The 12,051-nt window shown below is 43.7% G+C and overlaps 1 protein-coding gene across 3 annotated transcripts in view; it reads left to right on the forward strand.

Moving 5' to 3' along the window:
* Nucleotides 1-12,051, forward strand: part of whrna (whirlin a) — a 119,648-nt gene that overhangs the window by 54,565 nt on the left and 53,032 nt on the right. For all 3 annotated transcript variants that reach the window (XM_069890163.1, XM_069890173.1, XM_069890177.1), the window contains one exon: nucleotides 4,735-4,931. In XM_069890163.1, the coding sequence (XP_069746264.1) occupies nucleotides 4,735-4,931 (197 nt within the window). The remainder of the gene's footprint in view (nucleotides 1-4,734; nucleotides 4,932-12,051) is intronic.

Below are 12,051 nucleotides of genomic sequence, written 5' to 3' on the forward strand. Positions count from 1 at the left end.
TGCAATGGAGGGAGTGCAGAGGCGATTCACCAGGCTAATACCTGGAATGGCAGGAATGACTTACGAGGAAAGATTGCGCAAATTGGGATTGTACTCGCTGGAGTTTAGAAGATTGAGAGGGGATCTCATAGAGACCTTTAAAATTCTGGCAGGACTGGACAGAATGGATGCAGATGGGATGTTTCCAATGATGGGAAAATCCAGAACCCGGGGCCATGGTTTGAGGATAATAGGCAAACCATTTAGGATCGAGATGAGGAGGAATTTCTTTACCCAGAGGGTGGTAAATCTGTGGAATTCATTGCCACAGAGGGCAGTAGAGGCAGGTTCATTAAATATATTTAAGAGGGAATTAGATATATTTCTTCAGTATAAGGGTATTAAAGGTTACGGAGAGAAGGCGGGGACGGGGTACTGAACTTTAAGATCAGCCATGATCTCGTTGAATGGCGGAGCAGGCTCGAAGGGTCGAATGACCTACTCCTGCTCCTATCTTCTATGTTTCTATGTTTCTATGTGACCTTCCCCGCACACAAACCCACATTGGGTGTCCCTGATCAGTCCCTGCCCCTCTAGTTACTTATACATATTATCTCTAAGATACGTTCCATTAGTTTACCGACCACCGATGTCAAACTTACTGGTCTATAATTGCTGGGCTACACCTGGAGCCTTTTTTAAACTGAGGAGCCACATTTGTGACAAGCCAATCCTGCGGCACCATTCCTCTTCCAGTAACTGTTGAAAAATTACTGTTAGAACCTCTGTTATTTCCTCCCTGACTTCCCTCAAGGTCCTGGGGAAAAACCCAATGGGACACAGAGACTTACCCACCTTTATATGCTTCAAAAGTTCCAACACCCTCTCTTTCCTAATCCCTACAATTTCCATAATCACTCCTTTTGCTTCTCTTATCATACATGATTCCGTATCCTTTTCCCTAGTGAATACCAAAGAGAAGAACTTGTTCATTATCTCTCCCATCTCATTCAGCTTCGCACACAGTTGTCCGCTATTGATTCTCTAAGGGACCAATTTTGTCCTTCACTCTCGTTTTGCTATTTACATATTTGTTAAAACCCTTCAGATTTACTGTTCGCTATAGCCACCTTGTACCTTCTTTTTGCTTTCCTAATTTCTTTCTTAAGTTTTTTTTTTACAGTCCATGTATTTTCCAAGCACCTTGTTTATACCTTGTTTCTTATATTTAATCTAGGCCTTCCTTTTAATCGAACCAACTTTCTAATCTTCCTTGAAAACTACGGCTCTCTCGAACTTTGGCTCTGCCTTTTATCCAAACAGGAACATAAAGATTCTGCACCCTTAAAATCTCACATTCAAATGCCCTCCAATTCTCCTCTACCTCCTTCCCATAAAACAAATCAGCCCAAACCACTCCTTGAAAATCTCCTTTCATTTCTTAAAATCTGGTTTTTCCCCACTAAAAAACCTTAATCTTTGGTCCTGACCTATCCCTTTCCATAATTATAATGAAACTAATGGTACCATGATCATTGGATCTGAAGTGCTCCCCAACACACACATCAGTCACCTGCCCTATCTCATTGCCCAACAATAGATCCACATTCCATATGGGTACCTCAACGTATTGGTGCAAAAACCTATCCTGCACTCATTTTACAAATTCACAGAATGTGTTTCTCAATCTATATTAGGAAAATTAAAATTCTCCCACTAACACTTCCCTATATTTTTTTTTTTTACAAATCTCTGCTATTTCCTTACACATTTGCTCCTCTATTTTTCGCACCCCACCAGGTGGTCTATAATATACCCCTATAATTGTAACTTCTCTTTTTCCATTTTTAATTCCACCCATACCGCCTCCCTTGACAAGCTCACCAATCTATCTTGCATCAGCATCGCTGTGATATTTTCCTTGACAAGCAATGCTACACCACCCCCTCTTACCCCTCCAATTCTATCACACCTAAAGCAGTGAAATCCCAGAATATTTAGCTGCCAGTCACATCCTTCCTACAACCACGTCTCACTAATCGCCACCACGTCATACTGCCAAGTGTCTATCCACACCTTCAGCTCATCCACCTTCCTTACAATACTCCTAGCATTAAATAAATTCATTTCAGAGATTTCCCACATCTTTCCGTTTGCCCCTATCTTTATGGCCAACTCTATTATTTATTACCATCATCTCCCCTCCATCTCTGCTCTGATCATTTTCCTTCTCGATCACCTGTCTTTCCACCCATCAATCTTTGTCTATAAGCCTTCTCTATTTGAGGACAAACCTTCTCTTTGCTGTTCTCCTTTATATGGACCCCTTCACCCAACCATACTAGTTTAAAGCCCCCTTAGTAGCCCTAGCAAATCCCCCACCAGGATCCTGGTCCCTCTGGCATTCAGATGCAACCCATCCATTCAGTACAGGTCCCACCACCCCCCCCCCCCCGCAAAAAGATCCCAGTGATCCAAAAACTCAAATCCCTGCCCCTTACTCCACTCCTTTAGCCACGCATTCATCCTTCACCTGATACTATTCATGCCCTCACTATTGCGTGGCACAGGAAGTAATCCAGAGATTACCCACTTTGTGGTCCTTTTTAACTCGCTACGTAACTCCCTATATTCATTTTTATGACCACTTCAACCTTCCTCCCGATGTCGTTGGTACCAAGATGTACCACGACCTCTGGCTCATTACCTGCCCCCCCCCCCCCCCAGGATGTCTTGGATGTGAGAAGTTACATCCCGGACCCAGGTACCAGGGAGGCAAACCACCATCTGTTTTTCTTTATCGTATCCACAGAATCCTCTATCAGTCCTCCTGACCATCGAATCCCCTATAACTATTGCCATCCTCTTCCTTTCCCAACCCTTCTGGGCTACAGACGCAGACCTTGCGCCAGAGGTACAGCCACTGATGCTTTCCCCAGCCTGACTGTCCAGTTTCCCCCCCCCCCCAACAGTACTCGAGGAGGAGTACCTTTTTTTGAGGGCTTCAGTCACAGGGGCCCTCTCTTTTTCCTGTCTCTTTCCTTTCCCTCTCCTAACTAACCCACTGATTCTTCTCCTGTGGCCCTGGTGAGACCACCTGGCTAAAGCTCCTATCTATGGCGGCCTCACTCTCCCTGACCAGTGCGAGGTCATCGAGCTGTAGCTCCAGTTCCCTAACACAGTCCCTGAGACGCTACAGCTCAGCACATCTGGCGCAGACGTGGATGTCAGGGAGGTTAGAAGACTCCAGGACCTCCCACATCTGACACTGAGAACAGCAAACTGCTCTCACACTGATCCCTTCTCTCACCCCCTTACCTTACAAAGAGAAAAAAAACCAGAAAGATTATATATCTTACCTTAATCCAGATATGCTCAGCCTTTGCTCGCTGAAGCCTCTAAAGCCAAAAGCCTTGATGCCCCACTCCTTCACCAGGCCACTCACTCACTGGGCCACTCATCGCTTGCCGCTCTTTTGCCTTACCCTCCTTTTATTGGCCCTTGAACAATTAAGCCTGTCCCTCACTTCGCTCCTCCTCCGAACACTGCCCGAGCTCTGGTCGCCACCTCTTCCAACTCGCTACTCGAACCGACTAGGCCTGAGCCCCGGTAAGGAACTGAATTTATTGCCACCTTCCTCCTCACTCTCACTTCGCTCCTCCTCGTTCGACCACTCACTGCGCCATGCTGCTTCCTGCACTGCTCCCAATGTGCAACTGCTCTCTGCATATAAGGCCACTTTCTGTGCTCCTCCTGCATGCACACTACACTCTGAAAACTAAACTTTGTGAGAAATATTTACTTTCACCATAAAGAATTGATTGTGACATGTGCCTCAAATCCTGATGGGTGAGTGGACATATCTAGACTGGTTTCTTGTTCTTGTAACAAACATTGTACTTTGCAGCATTTAGCCTGTTTTCTTGTTAACTTCTGAAACCCTTTTAAAGGTTTTAGGAATTTATAACATTTGGCAGAAAGATTCAGTGAATTATTTGTTTACATTACTTAGTTGTTTACATGTTTACACTATACTGTTTTTTTTTGCACTACCAATTGGTGCTAATTCTGCTGCAGCTGCAGGAAAAAGGAATCTCAGGGTTGCATGTGATGTCATGTATGTACTCTGACAATCAGTCTGAAATTTATGTGGTTGAATTTGATCTAAGACACATGATCATGTCACCAAGCAGTGATTCAAAGAGAGTGAAACAGATCTTTCTGCTCAAAGTTCATAGTAGGACTTGGTGTAAATGAGGCCCTAAGCCACTATACCTTGAGATACAGTGAAACTTCGTTAGAACACGATTCGTTAATCCGTGGAATCGCTTATAGTGTGGGTGTCTGTGGACCCCAAATGTTGATTTGAGGATGCCAGGCTAACAGTGGCTAACAGCCACAAACTCAAAAATGGTCTCATATGACTCATTTACAAGATGTGTATGTTAAGATGTGGAGTTTAAAGGTCTTAAAGGTCTTATTATAGGGTTTGAGTCACAGTCTTCTGTTTTCCTTCTTCCTGAATCATCTGTTCCGCGACTCGGTATGAAATCCTGGACCCCAACTACCGCGTTCTAACGAGGTTTTACTGTATATGAATGTAGTTGAAAGGACCAACCATTTTTGACATCTGTCATCCTGCACTAGACAAAATCATTGAGGAAAGTGTGTAAATTATTGTGGTGCTTTTGTGGTGAATTCCAGCAGTCAGTAAGTTATATAAGTCTAAGTCACCATGCAACTTTTCTTCATTAGGTTGGAGACCAGATTATAGAGGTGAATGGAAGGAGTTTTCTCAATATTCCCCATGATGAAGCTGTAAAAATTCTCAAGTCTTCTCGCCACCTCATGCTGACAGTAAAGGATGTTGGGAGATTGCCCCATGCTCGGACTGTTGTGGATGAGACCAGTTGGATAAGTAGCCCAGGAATGAGTGAGGCCATTGGAACTGGGTAAGATGTAGCTTCCCTTGTTTATATCATCCAATTAATTAATGTATTTATTGCAAAAAATAAATCTTTGTGTGTCCAAACAGAGCTGAGCCAAAATGCTGGACTGCGCTGTGGAAGTTATGATTTACATTTACAGTTATGTTTGTATTCTTTGACAATTCTCAGTGGTTGTATCCATTATAATTGAAGGCAGGTTGACAATGAATAACATTTTCTTTGGCTTGGCTTCGGGGACGAAGATTTATGGAGGGGGTAAAAGTCCACGTCAGCTGCAGGCTCGATTGTGGCTGACAAGTCCGATGCGGGACAGGCAGACACGGTTGCAGCGGTTGCAGGGGAAAATTGGTTGGTTGGGGTTGGGTGTTGGGTTTTTCCTCCTTTGTCTTTTGTCAGTGAGGTGGGCTCTGCGGTCTTCTTCAAAGGAGGTTGCTGCCCGCCAAACTGTGAGGCGCCAAGATGCACGGTTTGAGGCGATATCAGCCCACTGGCGGTGGTCAATGTGGCAGGCACCAAGAGATTTCTTTAGGCAGTCCTTGTACCTCTTCTTTGGTGCACCTCTGTCACAGTGGCCAGTGGAGAGCTCGCCATATAACACGATCTTGGGAAGGCGATGGTCCTCCTTTCTGGAGACGTGACCCACCCAGCGCAGCTGGATCTTCAGCAGCGTGGACTCGATGCTGTCGGCCTCTGCCATCTCGAGTACTTCGATGTTAGGGATGAAGTCGCTCCAATGAATTTTGAGGATGGAGCGGAGATAACGCTGGTGGAAGCGTTCTAGGAGCCGTAGGTGATGCCGGTAGAGGACCCATGATTCGGAGCCGAACAGGAGTGTATACGCTAATCTTTGTGAGGTTTTTCAGTTGGTTGTTTTTCCAGACTCTTTTGTGTAGTCTTCCAAAGGTGCTATTTGCCTTGGAGAGTCTGTTGTCTATCTCGTTGTCGATCCTTGCATCAGATGAAATGGTGCAGCCGAGATAGGTAAACTGGTTGACCGTTTTGAGTTTTGTGTGCCCGATGGAGATGTGGGGGGATGGTAGTCATGGTGGGGAGCTATATTCACTGAGTTCTTAACCTTTGATGGTCCATTCCGGAGTGTATTGTTTGACGGACGAGCACTGTAGATAGAATGCCTTTCACGCACTGACTGGAACTTTCTATATCATTGTAAATCATAGATCAATTAGTCATGAGATACAACTCTTAAAGTAAAAGCCATTGTTCAAATTCAGCATTAAATATGCTACACTACTTCCACTCTTTTTTTGAACTATAGGTACACAATCCTTTATCCGGAAAGCTCCAAAATCCGGCTAGTGGGGAGAGAGACTGGCAGCGTGAGTCGGGCAGGCGAGGGGGAGAGGCTGACAGCATGAGACAGGCGGGCGAGCGAGGGGGCGAGGCCAGCAGCGCAAGTCGGGCGGGGGAGAGGCCGGCAGCGCGAGTCGGGCGGGGGAGAGGCCGGCAGCGTGAGTCGGGCGGGGGAGAGGCCGGCAGCGCGAGTCGGGCGGGCAAGGGGGGGGAAGACCGGCAGCGCGAGTCGGGCAGGCGAGGTGGGGGAGACCGCCAGCGCGAGTCGGGCAGGAGGGGGGAAGGGACGCAGTGCGACTGGAAGGTGGTGGGGGTGGATATGGCAGCAAAATTTGGGTGGGCTTAAATTTAGCTTTCCGAAATCTGGAAAAATCTGAAATTCAGAACACACTGTCCCCCCAAGGGTTCTGGATAAAGGATTGTGTACCTGTATAAAAAAAATAAACTGATCTAACAAATTTATTTATTTTACATTTTACCAAATGACATACTTCATGCTCTGTCCTTCATTTGGGAATTTTGTAAGGGAACTAATTTTTGGAAGATTTACCAGGTGTTGCAGAAATAGTTATTTCCTGCATTCAGTGATGGTCTCTTATTTAAACTTCCACCAGAAATATTATATACTGGTTCATTTGTATTAATCACGCCAGGAACATTCCAATCTTTGGGTCATCTCTGCTGTCCTTCTGGGTGTTCTAGGTCCAATGATTTCCAGAGGTTCTTCTCTCAGATCTTCAGACAATTCTTCAAACTGTCGGCCTTCTCTTGCAATTTATACTCTGTCGCGGCCGCTGATGATGTAAACAATGCAATGCACTGAGGTAATAGTGCGCATGCACGTTTAACATCAGTTTGCGGCTGATGAATCTCAGATGCAGGAGGAGGAGAGTGAGAATGTCAGTTTAGCTGTGTGTGTTTGGGGAGTTGAATGCTCATGAATGATAAAGAGTTGACTTCATCGTGTGCTGAAAAAAATGAGTAAGGGTGTTCTTGTTTGTAAACTGAGGTAAATCCATGCCGTTACAAGTGGTGACCCCATGAGTTCACAGTACCTTTTAATTTAAAATGGATAGTTACTGGAGCAGTTGGGGAGGTGAAACTGAAGATTCCCTTCCCTTTTATTAATAATGCACTAGCATGGATCATGATCCTCGAAGCGAGTTTCTCTGCCCTCAATATGATAAGTCAGAAAATTAAGTATGGTTTACTTGTGAAGTGTCTTCCAGAGCTGATTTCCTCTGAAGTGGAGGCTGTCTTAGTGGATCTGGATGGTAATCTCCCATACAACATGATTAAGGTGGCTATTCTGCGATGTACTAAGCCATCTAGGGAGACTCTTCTTGCCCAATTACTAGCTGATTATATCCTAGCCAATGGGCACCCATCACAGATATCAAGAAAGTGGCGCAGGCTAGCTGCAACAGATCCTGTTGAAGACAATTTTTGGAAACCCATTCCTTCAATGTTTACCTCGTCATGTTCAAGAGCATTTGGTGAGTGTCTTTCAAAAGTCCGCCCTTGATCATTTTATCCATGACCTCTGCATTGAAGATAGAAGGATTGGCTTCTTCCCCTAGTTAACAGGAGTAAATGGAACTGGAACAACTGCTTACTGCGCCTTGTGAAGCACTAGCACCTTATCAATCAAAGATAACTGAGTTGGAAGAGCAAACGACAGCACTGACTATGCAAGTCCAGGCTTTTGGCACACAGCACACTTCCTACCATTGACCTGGTTGGATCGTAATACGTGGTAGAGTGAATGGACGGTGAATTTGTTGGAAGCATTGGAGATTTAGTGCTGCTGCCTGCTCCTGTCATCCACTTTGCAACTTCTATAAATGGCAACTGGGAAAGGACCAGACCTGACAGTAGAGGCAGCTGCTGCCCATGGGCATGTCGGCTGCCATCTTTTCTTCAAAGTCCATCTCTTGGGTGTTCGATTTCTTGTTGATTCTGGTGCAGAGATTTCACTGGTCCCTCTAATCATGGAGGAACACGAACACCCCAATATCTCATGTTCTTTCAGCCATGAATAATTCTCCTATTCAAACATATAGCCAGAGGACACTCACTTCAGATTTTGGTCTCAAGAAACCTTTTTGGTGGGTTTTTACGATTGCAAATGTGGTAAGTTCCATTTTAGGAATGGATTTCTTGTCACATTTTTCTTTGTTGGTGGATTTGAAAAATCACTGTCGTGGACTGCAGCTCTTGCATGCAAGTGAGCTGCATCTGTCTTCCCTTCAATGTTGTCATCCGCCTGATGAGCCTTTAACCTAGCGTCTGTACTTTCCAAGCCTTGCTCAAGTGTTTCCCTCGCCTAGTAACCCCATCGCATCATCATAACAGATGTTAAACATACAGTAACCCATCATATAGAGACTCGGGGTCCTCTGCTGGTAGTGCGGGCTTGTAGATTAACCCCAGATCATCTTAAAATTCAAAACCACACGCAAGACATAGCCAACAGATCTGACAGCTGCTGGGCTTCACCGTTGCATATGGTTCCAAATACAAAATCTGAGGATTGGCGGTCTTGTGGTGATTATCTTGCCCTGAACAATTCTACTGTGCCTATCTGATACAGCATCCCCAATTTACAAGACTTTTCAGCAAATCTCCATGGCAAACTTGTATTTACAAAAATGGATTTGGTACTTTCTTAGTAAACACGATAGGCTGCAGACGCAGTGATTGTAGTAAACACACCGGAATGCTGGAGGAACTCGCCTGGTCTTTCCAGTATCTGTAGGAGACAAAGATATATTGCCAATGTTTCGGGCCTGAACCCTCCTTCAAGGAAAAATCAGAAAAGGAGAAGCAGGATATATCAGAAAGTCTCAGAATTCAAACAATGGGGAGGAATCCAGACCAATAAAGGCGTAAATCAGCTGTGATAAGGGACTGTGGATTTTATCATGTCTGTGCAAAAGAAGACAAGGAATGGAAAGACGATAGGGGAAAAGGGGGGTGGGTTTTTTAAACGAACCGGGAAATTGATATTGCTGCCCAATCAAAAGATGAGATGTTGTTCCTCCAATTTATGGATCATCTCAGTCTGACATGGTGAATTTTTATTGCCGATTGCTGCCAAATGTTGCAGCATCTCTATTATCCCCTACTGAACTACTAAAAGGATCTGATGTCCATGTCCAAAAGACCATTGACTTTGGGATGATGCTGTGCTTACTTTCAACAATGTAAAGACTGTGCCTGCGAATGCCACGATACTTGTACATCAAAAAGCCCAATGCCTTGCTTTCTCTTACCACAGATGCATCTGTCAGTTCAGTGGGAACAGTGTAGAACAAGTCCATGGGCAATTGGAACCTCTGGGGTTTTTTTTCAGCCAAGCTGTCACCAGCTCAGGTAACGTACGTATGGTCAAGAACTCTTGGCCATCTATTTCACAATGAAACATTTCCGCTTTTTATTGGAGGGGCATCCTTTCACCATTTATACAGACCACTAGCCTCTTATCCATACTGCAAGTACAACCATACATCTCTACTCACCCAGAGAGATTCGACACTTGGACTTCATCCTAAAATTTTCATTGGACGGTATGGCACATTTGAGGAAAAGTGAATGCTGTGGCCGATGTCCTGTCCAGGCATGACATTGATGCCTTGTATACATCTACTACCATAGATTTAACTGCCATGGCTCATCCACAGCACACTGATCCCAATCTCATCTGGTATCGCCAGATCAACTTTGGTCTTCATCTACAAGATGAATCTGGTGAAATGTTAGTTTGCCATTTTTACACAGGAATGCCTAAGCCTTTTGTGCCCGTGGCTATGACACAGGAGATTTTTGAGTCTCTTCACAATCTATTACATCCTGATAGAAAAACATCATTCAAACTAGTTACAGAACGTTTTACCTGGCCTTGTGTTAAACGGGATATTGGATTATGGGCAAGGACCTGCTTGCCGTATCAACTCTCTCAAGTCTCCAGACACAAGAAATCAAAACTGGGGGATTTTGTTGTTCCAGATTCTCATTTCCAGCACATGTATCTCGACTTGGTAGGCTTGCTTCTGCCATCTCGGGTATATACTTATCTGTTCACCTGAAGACTAGACTACCAGTGGAAGGAGGCCATTCCTATCACTGACATCTCTGCAGTTGCTAGGGCTTTCGTGGAACATTGGATTCCATCTATCAGTGTTCTGGTCAATATTACAATGGATCGAGGGCCTCAGTTCAAGTTGCCCTTATTCCAAGCTCTCACTGATCTTCTGTGGACTCCCATATTCGTACTACACCTTACTATCTGCAGGCCAACGGATTCGATGACATTTCCATCGATATTTGAAGGCAACATTAACTGCAGATGCATTTACATGGAGTGAACATTCGCCAATGGTTCTCCTTAGTGTGTACTGCTGTTGAGGCAGATTTTGATGTTCAACAACAGAGCCAGTATATGGCACTACGTTTGTGAATCTGAGTCCAAGCACATCGGTCTATAATCTGGTTAGCTATGATGATTGTCTTTGGGAAAGCATGAGATTATTCCAAACTATTCCTACACAGCAGGCGTTACCTGCAGTGTATGTGCCGAATGATTTACAACATACTGTACTCATGTTTCTGCAGCATGATGCTGTTTGCAAACCACTTCAGCCCATTTACGATGGTTCTTTTCAAGTTTTACCTCGCCATCCAAAGACTTTTGTGATCGATAGGAATGGAAAAGCTGACATGGCAGGTTGTTGAAACTTTATTTATTAATTTTAACGTATGAAGAAAGTAAGTAATTCACGTACAGAAAAAATACAAAATAAAGTAATACAAGTACAAAGTAACATAGTTAATACAATACCAATCTCGGCATCTCCCCCTAACAACTAAAAACTAAGACTAAAAAAAAACTATTTTTAACCCCTAAACCCCCCCTCCCCACCCCCACGATAAAGAGTGAAGAATTAATACTATTAGTATAATAAAAAAAATAAAAAATATATATCTTAAAAAAAAGATTGATATATATAAAAAAAACCAAAAAAAATAATTAAGTATTAATTATTAATCCAAAAAAATTTTATTATATAAGAATATATATGGAAAAACAAAACAAAAAGAACTTAAACGAAAAAAAACCAACTAATAATAAAAAAACTAAAAAAAAGAAAAAAATAAAGAAAAAAATAAAACATATATATAGAAAAAATATATAATAAAAAAAATAGTTTTTTTTAAAGAAAAAAATGATTAATTCAAACTTATTTAAATTGTATCTTATCAATAACTGGGGTCGACTTTAACTCATAAAAAGACATCTTATCTTGTATAGAAAATACATGGCAGGTTGAAGCCAGTGTATATTGATGGTCCATGTTCTATGTCTGAGCCAGAGTCAGAGAACCAGTCGCACCATGCCACGCCTCTCTTGCACTACCATATGAGGTTGGGCCGAAATGCCAGGCCTCCGGACCGTTACGTAATGGGACAGTTCCCATCAGTCACCTCCTTGCATGGCTCAGACACTGAAAGTGGGGGGCGGGGGAGCAGGCTGTCGCGGTCGCTTACTTAACTTCGTCGAGAGCGGTACCAGCCACCAATGATGATGTCAGCAATGCGAGGAACTGGAATTAGCGCACATGTACGTATCTGTTAAGCGTCAGTACATGCGTGATGAATCTCAGATACAGGAGGAGGAGTGTGAGAGTGTCAGGATCACTCGTGTGGCATTGAGCCAGAGAGAAAGTCAGAGGAGTTTAGTTGGTTGGTGTTTGGGGAGTTGAACAATGCAATGTTGTGTCTCATGAAATGTAAAAGAAAGTCAACTTCACGA

The sequence above is a fragment of the Narcine bancroftii genome, chromosome 1, assembly GCF_036971445.1.
Source record: "Narcine bancroftii isolate sNarBan1 chromosome 1, sNarBan1.hap1, whole genome shotgun sequence".
Classification (NCBI taxonomy): domain Eukaryota; kingdom Metazoa; phylum Chordata; class Chondrichthyes; order Torpediniformes; family Narcinidae; genus Narcine; species Narcine bancroftii.